Here is a 19,776-nt window from a genome sequence, read left to right as displayed (position 1 = left end):
CGGTGACGATTATCCGAACCAGTTCCGGGCCTCCCCTATGTCGACTCAGCCTCGAATGAGTACCTCGTTGCGATGTGGATACATCTTCGCTAGAGATACAAAGGTGGCCGGGCGTGGTCCTGGCAACACCATCCCTTCGTGTGCCCTGTCGGCCTTTATAGGTGCTCGCTAACACCACTTGCCCCAATAGTCTGTTAAGGCCATTCTGGGGAACTTTGTCTTGATCTTTGTGTATCTGTGTGTGTGTATGTATATATGTACGATAATATGCGGGCACGTGTGTATATGAGCGGATATATGAATACCCATATATGCTTACAGTAATATGTCAATCCACTTTTGTATATATATCTATGCCTATACGAGTATATTTATAAGTGTACCTGAGCGTAAGTGATAACCGTCTGGTATATACACTGCTATATACATTTATACTAAGTACGCTGCTTGTGTACGAGTATATGTGTGACTATGTGTATGTGTGCGGAGTGGTCGTGCAGTGTTTAGCGCACTGCGCTACGAATCTCCGCCGACCCGAGTTCGATTCCCGTTCACGGCCAACATCCTAGCCGGTCCTGCGTTTCCTCGACGTTAACGGTGTGTATACAACATCGGCACTGGGGATACAGAGGCGGCCTGGTGTGGTACTCGCCACCCATCCCCTTGTGTGCCCTGGCATTCGCTAACAGCACTTGCCCCAACAGTCTGGATTTGTGTCTGATATGTGTCGGTCACACCAAAAGTAATTCGCCTGCATCTGTCCGTCCACGTAACAAATTGAAGGCACTTTTTTTCCCCTACATTCCATCAGCCACCACGGACTTCATCATCATCATCATGATCCATGGGCAGATATCCCATAGGTATCTCCTGCACATTTAATAATTTATTTACACTTTCCTCTCTGCCTTGTGCCCATAATGCTCAAGTCGTGGCCACGTCTTTGTGGCACAAATCTCTGCAAAGCTCTTCCAATCATTCCCCTTCCTTCCATTTTTTTCCGAACAACAAACTTGACATCTTCCTGTCGCTGTCAATCCTACACACAGGTGTCCAAATCGTGCCCAGTTCCCTTCTCGGCACTGCCCGCATCACCATCATCATCAAGTTGTCTTCTTATACCTGCAACCTCTTTCTTACTGCTACGGTGGTAACTCTTTGGGACCAGTTCAGGTTACAGAAGTTACTCCTTCTGCAGCGATGACATTTCGCCAATGACAGCATTTCTTATCCTGCCTCGAATTCGTGGCCAGTTCTCGACCCTTCTTCTTGGTTCTTTCGGTAAAGTCACGTAGAAGGGAAATAATAAAATAATAAAAATAAAACATAATAAAATACAATTCTCACGACGTTTCCGCCACAACGCAAGCAGCCGTCCTCAGGTGAAGAACATGGCTGTCGGAAAGACAGCGTCCGCCGAAACGTCGTGAGAATTGTATTTTATTATGTTTTATTTTTATTATTTCCCTTCTACGTAACTTTACCGAAAGAACCAAGAAGATGAATCCCTGCAGTCACGAAAGCTTTAAATCTAAATTTTATAATGTTTTATTTTTATTATTTTATTATTTCCCTTCTACGTGACTTTACCGAAAGAACCAAGAAGATGAATCCCTGCAGTCACGAAAGCTTTAAATCGAAATTTAGTTATCAACCCGGCGCGACACCGCCAAAGCGGCACTCGTTCTTACACGAGCAAACGTTTGGAGCAGTTTCGACATCCGGTGTCTCATCAGCAGCCCCGCTTCAAGCGCTACGCTCGCAGAGCCGCCGGCCGTTTCAAGCATGGGTGGAAAAAACCCGATTTTTCCAGCGGCAGGCATCGGGTTTTTTCTTTAATACAATTAAACCCGATTTCGGAAAATTAAAACCTGGTTTCATGAATACGAAACTCTGATCCAAGGCTTAGGCTGCTTCCTCGTCGGTGCTGCTATCGTACTCGGGGGGGCCGTCGGGCACGGGGTAGTCGTAGAATGCGGCGGGCAGGTTGGTCTTGATGAACACGAGCTTCTCCTCCACAATCGTGGGCGCCAGTGAGTTCCTTAACTTGGAATGGATGAAGCCCATCGTTGAGAAGTTGGCGAAGTGCGGTTCTGCAATTAGAACCAATTAAACCGGATTTCTCCCAATCTCAGATGATCGGGTTTAATATCAAAAGACAATTAAACCCGATTGTAAAAAAACCCGACTGTGCCACCTTTGGTTTCAAGGCTGTCGGCTCGATAAGGGCACGCTTGCGATCTGTTGTCAAAGCGGGGATCAGGGGAAGAGCTGGCGAGAGCTGATAACAACAGCTGGGTGGCGACGTCATCCCCATTGCACTCTTCACCCTCCCTTAATGATGGCCAGGATTACGATAACAATACGAATTATGATAATACTTCTCTCGAGTCTTAAACGGGTGGTGGTGGATGGTGGAGCGGTGGCGCAGTGATTAGCGCAACTGCACTACGAACTCTTTGGTTTTTTCGGTAAAGTCACGGAGATTAGGAAATAAAACAAATAAATTAAATCACGACGTTTCGGAGGCAACACAAGCATCCGTCTTCAGGTGGAACCGTCACAGCAAAATTACTGTATCAATTACTATATCATCTTGATACAGTAATTTTGCTGTGACGGTTCCAACTGAAGACGGAGGCTTGTGTTGCCACCGAAACGTCGTGATTTAATTGATTTGTTTAATTTCTTAACCCACGTGACTTTACCGAAAAAAAAACAAAGAGTATGGATCCTTGCAGTCACGAAAGCTTCAACTCTAGAATGCACTGCGAACGAAGCCTTAGCCCACGTTCAATTTCACGGCCCCGAGGCTGAAATCATCGTCGACTGATATCTTCTTGGGCAAACCCCTTCCTAAATCCTTCACGAACCCGCACCGCGCCAGCCGCGGTGAAGTATGGTCAAACAACTCCTCCCCCTCCAAGATCGACGCCGCATCGTGGGGCGCTCTTCGTCTAGCAGCGGATGAACAAAATGACCGTGAATATCTACTATACAGTGGAGAGAGACTGTTCATGGGAGGCATGGGTCTGCAATTTGCGAGTTAGTCGGTGGTGCAGAGCGCGTCTGGCGGGGTAAAATGTGTGTATGTTCACGTTCTCCAATACGTCCGGCAAATCGAGAGAAAGACCCCTTCTGCCGGCGGTAGAGTGAGCAACACATTGCAGAGCTGCGCCTTTAGCCTTCTTCTTAGGGGGGGGGTGGCGTGCGGAGTGTTTGCGTCGAGAGAGAGGGGGGGGGGGTCGAAGAGAGGGGTGGAAGAGAGATGGAACCGATCCATGGAAGAAGTCCTTACCGATTCCGTCCGGACTCACGGAATCCTTTGGCGAACGGGTTGCGGTCGATCTTGAGTCGCGTGATCTAACATCGCGGGAGGGAGAGGGGGAATGGGGGCGAGCGGACGAGTGAGACGCGCCGATTGTGGACGCCGCTTAGAACGCGGGCGTTTCCACGCCGCCGCGTTCATGAACAATACACGGGTGTAGTAACATGATCTCTTGTATAAAGGTGTCAGTTTTATTCTTAGTTCTTTCGGTAAAGTCACGTACCTACGTGACTTTACCGAAAGAACTAAGAGTATGAATCCTTGCAGTCACGAAAGCTTCAAATCTAGAGTCAGTTTTGTTGCCAGATAAAAGGGTAAAAACCTATTACTCTATCTTGCTACTGGCAAAGAAGGTCTCGTAATGAAATACACGGATACATGTGTGGCCGTGTGTGTGTGTATATATTTAGTGTACATATAGAGTGTGTGTATGTAGTGTGTGTATGTATGCGGTGTGTAGATATTGCATGTATATGAATGTCGTGCTGTACGTAACCAACCGCGCTAATCATAATTAGTATTTATACTGCGGGAATACAGATGTCCAGTATATAGTCGGTATATATATAGTGTATTTATAATGTATATAGGGCCGTCCATAAATGACGTCACGCGATTTTGGAGGATTTTTGACCCCCCCCCCGCCGCCTCTATGACAGACGGCGTCACAAAAAGTCAGCCCCCCCCCCTCAAATATGACGTCACAAAGCTCTGCCCCCCCCCCCCCCCAAAAAGTCAATTTTATTAAGTAGAACGTGTTGTCTATATTTATTTAAAGTTGCGCATTTTGATGTGACGTCACATTTCTCAAACACCTCCCCCCCCTCGTCACACATCGTCACAGATGTCTGACCCCCCCCCCCCCCAGGTGCGTGACGTCATTTATGGACGGCCCCTATAGTGTGTATATAGTGTATATATAGTGTTTGTGTGTGTACCAGTGGCTCAGTGTTCAAGCTGCGAGCGGCTTGTAATGCCACGGGTTTGAGAGTTCGAATGCTGGAGACTCAGCCCATCGTCCCTGTGTGGTGGTGGAGACGGTGGTGGCGGATGTGATCTCGTTGGTGGTGGTGCTTTTGTTGTTGATAGTGGATTTGGTGGTGCGAGCGTAGGCGTGGAAGGAGGCGTTTGTGTTGTTGGTGTTGTTGATGCTGGTGGTGGTTTTGGCACCATTGGTGATGTTCTTGTTGTTGGTGGTGATGTTGTTGGTGGTGGTGATGATGTTGTTGGTGGTGGTGATGATGTTGTTGGTGGTGATGATGTTGTTGTTGGTGGTGTTGTTTGTGGTGTTGTTGGTGATGTTGTTGTTGGTGGTGGCAGTGTTGTTGTTGGAAGTGGTGATGTTGTTGGTATTGGTGATATTGTTGGTGGTGGTAGTGGTGTTGTTGTTGGTAGCGTTGTTGGTGATGTTGTTGGTGGTGAAGTTGTTGTTGTTGGTGGTGGTGGTAGCGTTGTTAGTGATGTTGTTGGTGGTGAAGTTGTTGTTGTTGGTGGTGGTAGTGTTGTTGGTATTGGTGATGTTGTTGGTATTGGTGTTCTTGTTGGTGGTGGTAGTGTTGTTGTTGCCGGTGTTGTTGTTGGTAGTGTTGTTGGTGATGTTGTTGTTGGTGTTATTGTTGTTGTTGGTGTTGTTGTTGTTGGTGGTGGTGTTATTGGTGTTCTTGTTGGTGGTGGTAGTGTTGTTGTTGACGGTGTTGTTGTTGGGGTTCTTGTTGGTGGTGGTAGTGTTGTTGTTGTTGTTGTTGCCGGTGTTGTTGGTGTTGTTGTTGTTGGTGTTGTTGTTGCTGCTGCTGATGTTGTTGGTGGTAGTGTTGTTGTTGTTGTTGTTGCCGGTGTTGTTAGTGTTGTTGTTGGTGTTGTTGTTGCTGCTGTTGATGCTGTTGGTGGTAGTGTTGTTGTTGCCGGTGTTGTTGTTGTTGTTTGTATTGCCGCTGCTGCTGCTGCTGCTGCCGCACCTGCTGGTTCTGGTAGGCCGTCACGGTGGTGAACACCGTCTCGGGGAAGGAGAAGGCGCGACTGTTGTCCGCCGTGGGGCACGGCGCCGCGTGCGCTCCGCCCGCCTCCTTGCGCACCACGTGGACGCGCGGGAGGTAGCGGTGCATCGAGTGGAGGATGATCTGAGCGGGGCGCGGGGAGGGCAGGCGGACGGTGCCGTGAGTCAGGTTCAAGGGCGGCTTCGCGTCGCCAAGGCGAGGTGGGAGAACGCGAGAGGAGACGACGAGTGTCGTTTGCGAGAGGGGGGGGGTGGGTGAGTGAGTGAGTGAGATGGTGGGTGAGTGAGTGAGATGGTGGGAGAGTGATTGAAAGAGTGGGTGAGTGGGTGGGCGAGATGATGGGTGAGTGCGTGAGTGAGATGGTGGGTGAGTGAGTGAGTGAGATGGTGGGAGAGTGATTGAAAGAGTGGGTGAGTGGGTGGGCGAGATGATTGGTGAGTGAGTGAGATGGTGGATGAGTGAGTGAGTCAGATGGTGGGAGATTGATTGAAAGAGTGGGTGAGATGATGGGGGAGTGAGGGAGATGGTGGGAGAGTGATTGAAAGAGTGAGTGGGTGATGGGTGAGTAAGTGAGTGAGTGAGATGGTGGGAGAGTGATTGAAAGAGTGCGTGAGATGATGGGTGAGTGAGTGAGATGGTGGAAGAGTGATGGAAAGAGTGGGGGAGATGATTGATGGGTGAGTGAGATGGTGGGAAATTGATTGAAAGAGTGCGTGAGATGATGGGTGAGTGAGTGAGATGGTGGGAGAGTGATTGAAAGAGTGGGTGGGTGAGATGATGGGTGAGTGAGATGGTGGCAGAGTGATTGAAAGAGTGAGTGAGTGGGTGAGTGAATGAGTGAGTGAATGAGTGGTTGGGTGATATGGTGGGTGAGTGAATGAGTGAGTGGGTTGGTGAGATGGTGGGGGAGTGAGTTCATATTTCAAGTTTATTTTATTTACCCAGGTCTGAACTCAAGCGACCGGCTCACCAAAATGACAACAGCAAAACACAAATGATAAAACCCGCACACAAACCAAGGGAACTCCTTTATCAAGTGACGAGGCACTGAAAATATTGCAAACGTAATTCCCCTTCAGCAAGTCGATGCACTCTGTGCTTGACGTCACATCTGGATTGCTGCTTTCACTTTGTGCCGTACCAGAGACAGCTGCCACGAGGTGGTCCCCTAGGCGACAACTGCAGCAGGGGAACTCGACGTTTTGCTCGAGACGAGATTTAAGCAAGGGCCACTGTGAAATGTAAATCTTTGTCCTCCACCCCCTTGAGAGAGTAGCGCGCAGCATTCATCATCGGACGTGCTCGATCCACTGCTGGATGAAGGTGACCCATGAACGTCGCACGGGGAGGGGGTCGCGTGCGTGACACCACCACGCTTCACTGCTACGCTGGTCATCTTCTTGGTTCTTTCGGTAAAGTCACGTAGAATGGAAATAATAAAATAATAAAAATAAAACATAATAAAATAATTCTCACGACGTTTCGGCCACAACGGTCTGTCGAGAAGACAGAGTCATTCAGACTCGAGAATACAGAGTCTGAATGATTCTGTCTTCTCGACAGACCTGTTCTTCACCTGAGGACGGCTGCTTGCGTTGTGGCCGAAACCTCGTGAGAATTATTTTATTATATTTTATTTTTATTATTTTCATTCTACGTGACTTTACCGTAAGAACCAAGAAGATGAATCCCTGCAGTCACGAAAGCTTTAAATCGAAATTTTACTACGCTGGTGTCAAGTGCAGATCGGTGAATGGGGAGGTGGGGGGAGCATAGACGTTGGAGCGTAGTGCAGTACAACGTTGGATTGTGTCCTCCACTGCCCACCACGTAGCTGAGCATTCCTAAAACAAGCTCGTTTTCGCACGGTGAGCACCCGAGCAGGCGCTAGCCAGGCTCAACCCCTGCTTAGCATCCGATATCTGACGAGCCGAGCAAGATTCGGCCGAACTGAAGACGCCGACCGGAACGTGCAGCGAAACGTCGGACAGCGTTCCTGGAACGGCGCGTGGGTGCTAACGACGCGAACGCCGCATCGGACAGAGCTCCACAGCAACGCTGTGATCATCAGCAGTACGATGGCGGGGTAGGTGGGTGAGTAGGGGATGGGGGGTTGGGGAACTGGGTCGGTATTGGTGGTGGGGAGGGGGTGTACAGGGAATGGGGGGTTATGACGGGGGGTTGGGGGGGGCGCAGTGCGGGGGAATTTTGACCCAGGGCCTCCGATTCCCACGTTTATGAACTCTCACGCGCACACCTCACACGCAAAACACGCAAAGCGGTGCCGCTAATTGAGCCTCGGGGTCATTGGCCATTAGCTACCCCTCCCCCCTCCCCATCTAACTCTCTCCATTTCTCTCGCACGCTTACACATACACGAAACAAAGACAAAGATCCCCCGTATAACCCGCGCTTACTGTTGAGGCAAGTGCTGTTAGCGAGCGCCTATGAAGGCCGGCACGGCACACGAATAAGGTGGGTGGCCAGCACCACGCCGGGCCGCCTTTACACACCGCACCAGGTACTCATTTGAGGCTGAGTCGACCTAGGGGAGGCCCAGGACCGGTTCAGATAATTCGTCACCGGTGTTGGCCGTGAGCGGGCATCGAACTCGGGTCGCCGGGTTCATAGCGCAGCGCGCTAACCGCTATACCACCGCTCCCCACACCTATACAAACAAAGATCCCCCGAATAGCCTCAACGGACTGTTGGGGCAAGTGCTGTGTTAGCGAGCGCACACTTACACACGTGTTGCACGCACACAGCACACACACACACGTGTTGCACACACGCACGTACACAGCACACACACACACACACGTGTGTGGCACGCACGTACACAGCACACACACACACACGTGTTGCACGCACGCACGTACACAGCACACACACACACACGTGTATAGCACGCATGTACACAGCACACACACACACACGTGTTGCACGCACGCACGTACACAGCACACACACACACACGTGTATAGCACGCATGTACACAGCACACACACACACACGTGTTGCACGCACGCACGTACACAGCACACACACACACACGTGTGTGACGCGCACGTACACAGCACACAGCACTCGCACACGTGTGCGGTTACGCACGTACACGCGCCGCCTTCTGAGAACAATTACACGGTCATTATGAGAGACGTTCTCGCCCGAGAGGTCACGCACGAGTGCCCTGGCGGTGCGAGTTATTCGTCTAAAGCGAGAGAGTCAAGAGAGAGTTATTAGATTCTCTCACATCGCCACCGCCGCCGCCACCGCTGCTGCTATGAGTATTATTGTTGTTGTTATTGTTGTTGTTATTGTTGTTGTTATTGTTGTTGTTATTGGTGGTGGCACCGAGCTACAGCGCGGCCGTGAAATGTCACGGTTCAGGTCCCACCGCGTATTGAATATTCGGCCCCTTAGAGACCTTATTCTCTCTTGTTTGCTGGTGACTTTGTGTGTTTCATATCGGAATCGCCTCCAGTGCTCTTGCTGCTAGCGGCAATAAAAGTTGTTTCAAAGTCAAAAGTCTCTTTAGTCTCTCTCTCTCTCTTTACACTCTGTCGTTACTCTCTCTCTCTCTTTCTCGACTCTCGCTTTATCCGCGCGCACATGCAAACACAAAGATCCCAAGTCATAGCCGTCGCTAGACTCTTTGGGGGCACACGTGCCGAGCGGGTGGTCAGCACTACGCCCGAGTGACGACGTTTACACACCGCACCAGGTACTCATTTGAGGCTGAGTCGACCTAGGGGAGGCCCATGGCCGGTTCGGATAATCGCCACCGGTGTTGGCCGTGAGCGGGAATTGAACTCGCGTTGCCGCTTTCCGAGCGCAGCGCTACTACGCTACCGCTCCCCAATTCACGTAGACACATACACACATTTACTCACGCAACTATACTGTATTGGCTACTGATGTAAAAATGTGCTCACGTCTAAATATTAATACCGATACGCATATACACAGCAGTTGATTGATAATTGACTGTCAAAAATGTATCTTACGTGCGTGTGTGTGTTCATGTACGCAGACAACTCGTATGCACACATATTCTCAAACACATACACGAATACATATACACAAAGATAAAGATCCCCCCCCCCGTATAGCCTTTAGCAGGATGTTGGGGCAAGTGCTGCTAGGAAGCAGCACCTATGAAAGCCGCCACTGCACACGAGGACGTAGCGGGTAACACTCCAGGCCGCCTTTGTCTTCCCATCACAACAGGTAATTATTTTAAGGTTGAATCAACCTAGGGGAGTTCAGATCATCGTCACTGGTGTTGGCCGTGAGCGGGAATCGAACTCTGGTCGCCAGGTTCGTAACGCACAACAAAGATCCCCCATATAGTCTTAACAGACTGTAGGGGCAAGTGCTGTTAGCGAGCACCTATGAAGGCCGGCACGGCACACGAGGGGGTGGGTGGCCAGCACCCCGCCCGTCCGCAGCAGGTACTAATTTGAGGCTGAGTCGACCTAGGGGAGGCCCGGGACCGGTTCAGATAATCGTCACCGGTGTTGGCCGTGAGCGGGAATCGAACCCGTGTCGCCGGGTTCATAGCGCAGCGCGCTAACCGCTACACTACATACTCACGCACACACTCACACATACTCACACACACACACACTCACGCACACACGCACGCACACACACACCCACCTACAACGTGTGATTAATACATATTGGGTATCGATAAGTCTTCTATTCAGCCATCCTCGATCCGAGGGTTGGCCTTACAGTATATGACCATAGTAAGAATTACAATTCTAAACACTCGTCTGATTTTCGCAGTTTTAAATTCTTATCGTGACCTTCATCCAGCAGTGGATGGAAAAATGACACCGCAATTAAACATACTTAAGACATTATACGCGCTAATATCGCTCGCACGGCGCAATGCGGCGCGTTTTAAAACTTGCGGGTTTGATTTATGGTTAGCCGGGATTCCAAAATAATGAAATAAACAAACAACTGCCAAGGCCGAACGAGACATTTCATTTCAAGCCGGGCTTTCAGAACACACGCCTTAGCCGCGGCTCAAAACCCACGTGCAAAGTTTATTTGTGCAACAATTAATATCCTACAATCACAGTAATATATACTCTCGCTCTGTGCGCGTAATATTATTATTAATAACAATATTAATAACAACGTGAAATGGGGGGGGGGGTGGGAGAGGTAAGGGGGGGGGGGGCACGGTATACGCCGTGCGTTGAAGCCTTGAATTTATCGCTTTGCGAGGCAACACAAGAGAAGCCTTTTAAAGGTCTAACACGCAGCACAAGTCCGCATTCTTCAGTGTTGGCGAACGCGACCGCTCTGCAATTGCTGCGCTCCCTCGCCTCCGTGGTGTGGAACCGGTTGGAGATGTCCCCGCCTCGCTCTATGCGGCGCTAGATGGGCGGCTAGTGGGGGTAGTGGATGCGTTCCAAAAACTGAAATGCGCACAAAGCGAATTGCGCTTGGAGGCAGCTGCCTGACACGCACACAGTACACACAGAGTGCACATACACAGTACACACACAGTACACTTACACAGGGTGCACACACACCCATTACACACAGCATATACACAGTATAAACACACAGTACAAACAGCACACACACAGCCCACACAGTACACACACAGGCGCACACACACACATTACACACAGCATAACACAGTACAAACACACAGTACACACAGTACACACACAGTGCGCACACACACACATTACACACAGCATAACACAGTATAAACACACAGTACAAACAGCACACACACAGTACACACACAGTGCGCACACACACAGTACACACAGCATAACACAGTACAAACACACAGTACACACAGCACACAAACAGTACACACACAGTACGCACACACACACATTACACAGCATAACACAGTATAAACACAGTACAAACAGCACACACACATTACACACACAGTGCGCACACACACACATTACACACAGCATAACACAGTACACACACAAAGTGCACATACACAGTACACACAGTGCGCACACACACACATTACACACAGCATAACACAGTACACACAGTGCACCAAGGCCGTAGCCATGGAGTCAACATTGGTGGGGACCAAATATTCTAGGGGGTCTGGGGGTCTGGGGGTCTCCCCCCCCCCCCAGAAAAAAATATAATTTTGATAACTCATTACCTGCCTAAAATATTTAAAAAAAATCACTAACATATGGGATGGACTTTTCATTTATTTTTTACAATAATGTCTAATAGTGTATTGTATTACATTGCTCTGTTTTTAATTTTTTTTACCTTTTCTTGTTTCATTGTATGTAATGGCAGAGATTAGGGATTAATAAAGTACAACCATAACCACAATCATATAAACAAAAATCTATGCATCGAGTTATATGAAGACAATTCCAGATATTGTGGCCAAGGTTTAGCAAATTGTTTTTATTTACATAGCATAGCAATGATTATTTTTAAATAGTTTTGATAGCTATATATTGGGGGGACATTTTGAGCATATATGAATATTATAATTACGGCCTTGCAGTGCACACATAAGCACAGTACACACACAGTACACACAGTACATAGATAATACACACACAATACACACACAGTACACACACACACAGTACACACACAGTACACACAGTACATAGATAGTACACACACAATACACACACAGTACACACACACACAGTACACACACAGTACACACACAGTACATAGATATTGCACACACAATACACACACAGTACACACACACACAGTACACACACAGTACACACAGTACATAGATAGTACACACACAATACACACACAGTGCACACACAAGCACAGTACACACACAGTACACACACTGTACATAGATAGTGCACCCACAATACACACACAGTACACACACACACAGTACACACAGTACATAGATAGTACACACACAATACACACACAGTACACACAAGCACAGTACACACACAGTACACACAGTACACACATAATATACACACAGTACACACACACACAGTACACACACAGTACACACAGTACATAGATAGTACACACACAATACACACACAGTACACACACACAGTACACACACACAGTGCACAATGTTGTATCTCTGTATGTATCGCGATGTTTATGTAGAGGTGTGTGTGTGTGTATGAATCACTGAGTATGGTATATGTGTGTATGCATGCATGTCTGTGTGTACGTATCGATTCCCGCTCACGGCCAACGCCAGTGACGATTATCTTAACCGATTCTAGGCCATCCCCTAGGTTGACTCAGCCTCAAATGAATACCTGGTGCGGTGTGTAAAAACATCGCCACTGGGGAGACAAAGGCGGCCGGGCGTGGGTCAAGTGTTGTGAGCGAGTAGCACCTATGAAGGCCGGCACGGCACACGAGAGGGTGGATGGGTGGCCAGCACCACGCCCGGCCGCCTTTGTCTCCCTAGCGGCGCTGTTTACACACCGCACCAGGTACTCATTTGAGGCTGAGTCGACCTAGGGGAGACCCAGGACCGGTTTAGACAATCGTCACAGGTGTTGGCCACGAGCCGTATTCGATCTCGGGACACCGGATTCGTAGCGCACCGCGCTGACCGCTCCACGAACGCTCCACACATATACAACACACACATATATACAACAACACACACCTGTTGACAGACGTGAAATGTATGCCCGCCTAAAAGGTAAAATAAATAGTCTTGGGGGGGGGGGGGTAAATCAATGACCCCACGTGAGCACTCACGACGCACAGAGAGCCAAGGTTTCACATGTCGGAGACTTTCGCGAGCAATATCATCCATCATTTCGGGTTTTTTTGGGGGTTAGATCGCGTAAATATAAACCCGACACAGCCAATTCGCAAAGATTGTCACGTAAACAGAACATGCCAATTCGTTACTGGTACAGCACTACACCGGTGTGTCGGACAGTACATCCGCAACATTTACAATCCGAGCACGACGTTTCGCCAGTAATTGCAACCGGCATCATTGGCCGGATAGCCAAACTTGTGGACAAATCCTCCAGTTTCGTTCCTTAAATAGGAGGCATAGACGTCGCGAAATCCCACGTGTTAAATGAATCGCTTTAAAAGTCGCCCATCGCGTGACTCAACCGCGTCTCTCCCACCCCTTTGCGCCGCGTGAGAAGTCTTCAAAGACCCCCCGTGTAGAGCCTTCATAGACTGTAGGGGCAAGTGCTGTTAGCGAGCAATCGACGTATGTGCTATGGATCTGCTTTGAAGATGGGGCATTGCCCGAAACGTCGCTTATTACATTCACAACGTCAAGGCCACGTGGTGTTATTGACGAATGCGATGATAGCCCACGTGTGCGTGCGTGTGTATTTGTTTGTTAATTGCACTTGGGCACCAGTGAGGTTAGAAATAGGATGAACTGTCAACTCGAGTGTTAGGTCTGAGTTATTGTGAGCGTGGGATGCTGGACTATGATTAGAGACGGGAGGAGCCGGCGTTCGTGTGATTCATGGCGACGGTTTAATGTCAGGGCTAGCCTTACGTCTGCGGCTAATATTAGAGAGGTAATTAAGGTGACACGGTGTTGCATAGACCCCGTGTACACAAAGACAAAGACCCCCCGTATAGCCTTAACGAATTGTCGGGCAAGTGCTGCTAGCGAGTAGCGCCACCCGCGTTCGTCTCCATAGTGGTGATGTTTTACACATCGCGCCGGTTATTAATTTGAGGCTGAGTCGACCTAGGGGAGGCCCAGGATCGGTTCAGATAATCGTCACCGGTGTTGGCCGTGAGCGGGAATCGAACGCGGGTCGCCAGTGGTTTCGTAAAGGCAGCGCGCGCTAACCACTGGTCTTGTGTACACACACGTACACACGCGTACACACGCGTGTGTATGATTACACTTGCTGCGCTGATATTGGCAAGCCGTGGCGTCGACAGCACTAATTAGCACCAGTCACCGAAGACATTAAAAAAAAACACACACAGCCAACATGAAATCTTGCTCAACTGAGATGCGGAGGCTACAGTCATCCCCTCTTTATAGCCCTCTGCTAGGCGTGGTGGAAATTCCGCGGGTCTCCGTTGGAGCCGCGGGCAAGTTTATCCGTCGGATAAATAGGATGAACCGCTGTGTGACTTCCACACAAATTGGTGCTCGTTGTGTCGACCCCGGAGGGATGATGGATGGGCTGAGTGAGTTAATAGCGGCGCGCTTGGGAAGAAAATTTTATAATTTGAAAGTGAAGAAATTCTATCACGTGGCTGGTGAGGAAAGTTTTCAGTCACTGCATAGGGTAATGTCAGCCACGAACGTATGGATTAAGAAGCGTGGATAACGGGCAAAGATAGCGGAATAAAAAAAAAAGATTTTAAAAAGATGTGCAAAGAAAGAAGGGCAAGTTGCATGCTGGGTGGGTGGCCGACAGACGAGAGGAACACGTGGATCAGGGAACGCTCCAAACCAGAGAGATCATCATCATCATCATCATACCGACTGTTGAAACGTAAAGTGATGCTTGCACCGGATACATCATCACTCGTAGGGCCCGCTAACCGGTGAACGGGGAGACTGATAGCTGAATACAGAGCCGTCCCTAGGGTGCACGGCTAATCGGGGCGACCGCCCTGTGCCCCGCTTTTTGGGGGGCCCCCGCGCTTCGATATCACGGTGTCCGATGTAATACTGCCGGTTTATTTTGAAGGCGTCGGGGGGGGAGAGAGCTCGCCCGAGAGACTGCCTACTGCGGAGACGTAGCCACGATGTCATCAACAGGCTCCCTGATCGCGCGAGCAAGAAACTTGCAGAGGCTCCACCTCCCCCCCCTCCCCCCGTTTAGCGGCCAACAAGAAGAAGCTCGCAGCTGCACTAGCCCCGTGCTCTGCTCGAGGCTTCAATGCCACGTGGTGGATGCCCTCTTTGGGAGGGGGGCGGGCGGGTGAGGAGGGGGGTGGGAGGAGATATTTTGTGTGACCCCATCCCCCCCCCCCCTTATCTATTAACTACATTTTTTATAATTATTATTTTATTTCACCAGGTAAGGCACACTGAGCTATACGGCTCTTTTCCTGAAGCGACCTGGCCACAAGCGAATGCTCGATAATTGACTCATCAAGCGGACATTTATAGCAGCCAAATGCATACTCTTAAACGCGTGACGTTGATTCTAAATGTGGAGGGAAAAAAACCGGAGGAGCCGGATACAAATCCACGCGACCACGGGGAGAGAGAGAGGGAGACACGCAAACTCCAAATATACAGCAGCAGGCGTCAGGGTCGAGATCGAAACCCACGGCCCTCCAGTATACCAGGCGAGGCAGTTAACATCACGCCACCCCGACAAGACCGTTTCCAGTGGGGTGGGGGGGGTGAGGGAGCAAGGGGGGGGAGCAGGGGGGGAGCAGAAGGGGAGCAGGGGAGGAGCAGGGGAGGAGCAGGGGGGGAGCAGGGGGGGGCAGGGAGAGAACAGGGGGGGGCGGGGGGGAGAAGGGGGGGAGGGGGCAGGGGAGAGACAAGGGGGGGGCAGAGGTGGGGCAGGGGGGAGGGGGGGCAGGAGAACAGGGGGGGGCGGGGGGGAGAAGTGGGGAGCAGGGGGGGAGCAGGGGGTGGGAAGGAGGGTGGGTGGGAAGCAGGGTGGGTGGGAAGCAGGGTGGGTGGGCCTCTCTGGCCGTGCCGTGCGCGTGCGACGGGACACTTACGTGTCCACTCTCATCCAGCTCGTTGTTGGTGAGTTTCGCTCGGTCGAAGCTGACCACTCCGCGCGCCCACGTGTCCCCCGAGGCCGGAGAGTCCGGGTGAAGGTAGAGGCGATGAGGGGGTGCCGCGTCGGCGTTGCCAGCCACGATCCACTTGGAGCTGTGGTACACGTACCTGCGTGTGCGCGTGCGTGTGTGCGCGTGCGCGTGTTGATAGAGAGCAGAGATTATCGTCGCGGTTAGCGCTGCGCTGCGCTATGAAGCCGGAGCCCACACGGGTTCGATTCCCGCTCACGGCCAACACTGGTGACGATTATTTTGAACCGATGCTGGTCGACTCAGCCACAAATGAGTACTTAGTGCGGTGTGTCAACATCGCCACTAGGGAGACAAAGGCGGCCCGGCGTGGTGCTGGTCACCCACCCCATCGTGTGCCGTGTCGGCCTTCATAGGTGCTACTCGCTAACAGCACTTGCCCCTACAGTCTGTTCAGGCTACACGGGGGGGGGGGGGGTGGGGTGTTTGTCTTTGTTACGTCTCCTATAGCTCTATATGCAGTCCAGTACCGTAATAATCTAAATTTACATTTGTAGAGTGGTGCATTTAATCCGCAGATCCCATCAATGTGTGCATTGTAAAACGTCCAGCTGCATTGGCGAGCATTGTGTAATGATGCATCCCATCACACGCGTCGTCATTAGCGCTGCTTTACATTCAGGCCGACGTTTCGGACAATGATCCTTCGTCGGAGCAGAGCAACGGTAAAAGAGATGGACTTGTCGTTGGAGTTAAAGATTTTCTCGGTAACGTTAGATTACATTTTCCTTGGGTCTTTCGGTAAAGTCACCTAGATAGGTTCAAATTAATAAAAATATATAAATATAAAATAAACAAATAAATATTTATTATTATTTTTTTATTTGAACCTATCTACGTGACTTTACCGAAAGACCCAAAGAAGATGAATTCCTGCAGTCACGAAAGCTTCAAGTCAAGTTTGGTTACATTGTCAACTGCGTTTTTCTTAAATGAAGCGGCTTGAGCGATGTACACGTGGACCGTAATACATATGCGTGCGTTGATATGCACATGTGTGTGTATGAACGTGTGTATGTGTGCGTCAGATTATATATGTGTGCGTGCGTTAATGTGTGTATTAACGTTAGTGTGTGTGCATGTGTGCACTGGGAAGCGGTGGTGTAGTGGTTAGCGCTCACGCTCAACATCAGTGGCGATTATCTGAACCGATCCTGGGCCTCCCCTAGGTCGACTCAGCCGCTAATAATTACCTGGTGCGGTGTGTAAACATCGCCACCGGGGAGACAAAGGCGGCCGGGCGTGGTGCTGGCCACTCACCCCCTCGTTTTTCCGTGTCGGTCTTACTAGGTGCTCGCTAACAGCACTTGCCCCAACAGTCTGCTAAGGCTATACGGGGGATCTTTGTTGTTGTTGCACTGGGGAGACAAAGGCGGTCGAGCGTGGTACTGGCCACCCATCCCGTCGTGTGCTGTGTTAGCCTTCATAGGGGCTCCTCGCTAACAGCCCTTGCCCCAACAGTCTGCTAAGGCTATACGGGGGATCTATGTCTTTGTTCATGTATACTGTACGCGCGCGTGTACGTGTCTGTGCGTGTTTTTTTAACAATCGCGATTATATTATTTTTACAATATAATCTTCAAATAAAGTCTGTCGACACTGCTTAGATGTGCTGATATATTTTTTTCCGAATAATTAAAATAAATGATCCGTAACCGAATTAGCTATACCAATACGAGAGGAGAGAATGTGATCATGCTGAGCCATATCGCGTGTACTATATATAAACACAATCCACATTGCCGCCTGACACATTGATCAATAACACCTCGGCTTTAATAAAAAAAAGCGTTAATTAAACACACATATATTAAGCGACGTTTCGGACAATGTCCCTTCTTCACAGCACGTGCGTCTTGCTATAAAGAATGTCCGGCCCGAAACTTCGTGTGTCCTTTATATTCCCCCCCCCCCCCCCTTCTTAGAATCCAAGTATTAGTGACGAATATGCTGAGTTTCATGTTATAGCAGAATTAAATTCTGTATCTGCATATACCGCATATACATATATACTCATACGCAAAACGTAATGATAAAACATGTGTTTAAGTCCATCGGATTTTCAGACCAAATGTGATCCAGCGGCAGGAGGTTTGATCAACCACGACAAACCTCCGCTCCGGCTTCGACAACTTGGGGTCTCATCAGCAAAGTGAGGCGTGTTGAACAACGTTGCTGCTGCTGCTGCGTGACCTAGCAGAATGTTATTAGCGAGTGCACTTCCATAATAGCGGTGTTTTGTGTTAGATCGCAATCTTCTATTATGGATGATATTGGTCGCGAAAGCCTACGTGTTAAACAGAAAGCACTCCCGTCTCAATTACGGGACCCGTAGATTTCGATTTAAAGCTTCTTTCGTGACTGCAGGGATTAATCTTCTTGGTTCTTTCGGTAAAGTCACGTAGAAGGGAAATAAAAAAATAATAAAAATTAAACATAATAAAATAATTCTCACAACGTTTCGGCCACAACGTGAAGAACAGGTCTGTCGGAAAGACAGCGTCTGAATGAAAGACAGCGTCATTTTAGACGCTATCTCCCCGACAGACCTGTTCTTCACCTGAGGACGGCTGCTTGCGTTGTGGCCGAAACGTCGTGAAAATTTTATTTTATAATGTTTTATTTTTATAATTTTATTATTTCCCTTCTACGTGACTTTACCGAAAGAACCAAGAAAATTACGGGACCCTGTTCAACGTGCGTAACATGCTAAATATTGTCTCGAGAAAATAAACTTTGTGTATATTTAATATATGTGGAGATATACGAACTGTCATTCTGTTATGTCAACTGTGTGTGTGTGTAGGGGGAGCGGTGGCGTAGTGCGTAGCGCGCTGCGCTACAACCCGGCGACGTGGCGAGTTCGAGTCAGGCTCACGGCCAACACCGGTGACGATTATCTGAAGCGGGTCCCGGGCGTCCCCTAGGTCTACTCAGCCTAAAATGAGCACTTGGGTTCGGCGTGTACACATCACCACTGGGGAAACGAAGGCGGTCGGGCGTAGTTCCGACCGTTCCGACCTTCATAGGTGCTACTCGCCAACCGCACTTGCCCCTACAGTCTTTTCAGACTACACGGGGGGGGGGGGTGGATCTTTGTCTTTGTATTGTGTAAATCACGCCTCTATGTAGATATCTCTAGAACTTTATATAAACCATACAAACATTGTCGCGGTGGCGAGATGTTAACTCCCTCGCCCGGTATGCAGGAGTACGTGGGTTCGTTCCCGATCCTGACGCATGCTGCTGTATATTTGGCGTTTTCGTGTCTCTCTCTCTCTCTACCCGTGGTCGCGTGGATTCTCGATCCGGCTCATCCGGTTTTGTTTTTCCCCTCCACATTTAGAAGCAACAAAGTTCGTTTGGAATATTCGGCTGCTATGAACGTCACCGTGATTATAATGATGATGATACGCCGTTTCTCGTTGAGCTATCATTTCTGATGGTCGGGTCGCTTCTAAAATAAAGAGCTACATAGCTCAGCAGGGACTTGCCTGGTCAACACATTTTTTTCTTCATTATTTACGTAGCATCGCGGCCTGCGGTTCCGAGTCGCCAAGTCTCTGCGCGGTTGCATTTCCTCTCCGAATGCCGATGTCGAATTATCAGCGTCTCGTTGCGTGCCCATCGCTGTAGCGGCAATGCGCTCGCTGTACTGTGAAGTGCTGCGAACATAAGTTCGAGTCT

At 49.6% G+C, this 19,776-nt stretch overlaps 1 protein-coding gene across 1 annotated transcript in view; it reads right to left on the bottom strand.

Annotated features, from left to right (window-relative positions):
• The window catches only part of LOC133353884 (T-box transcription factor TBX18-like), a 63,728-nt gene that overhangs the window by 13,769 nt on the left and 30,183 nt on the right, over nt 1-19,776 (bottom strand). The window contains exons 4-6 of the mRNA XM_061570377.1: nt 15,997-16,168; nt 5,284-5,445; nt 3,299-3,363 (exon numbers count right to left, since the gene is read on the bottom strand). Coding sequence (XP_061426361.1) covers nt 3,299-3,363; nt 5,284-5,445; nt 15,997-16,168 — 399 coding nt within the window. The remainder of the gene's footprint in view (nt 1-3,298; nt 3,364-5,283; nt 5,446-15,996; nt 16,169-19,776) is intronic.

This window comes from Lethenteron reissneri, chromosome 6, assembly GCF_015708825.2.
Source record: "Lethenteron reissneri isolate LAM-NWPU_2019-01 chromosome 6, ASM1570882v1, whole genome shotgun sequence".
NCBI lineage: Eukaryota > Metazoa > Chordata > Hyperoartia > Petromyzontiformes > Petromyzontidae > Lethenteron > Lethenteron reissneri.
Note: the sequence above shows the minus strand (reverse complement) of the source record. Positions and strands in the feature narration are given on the sequence as shown.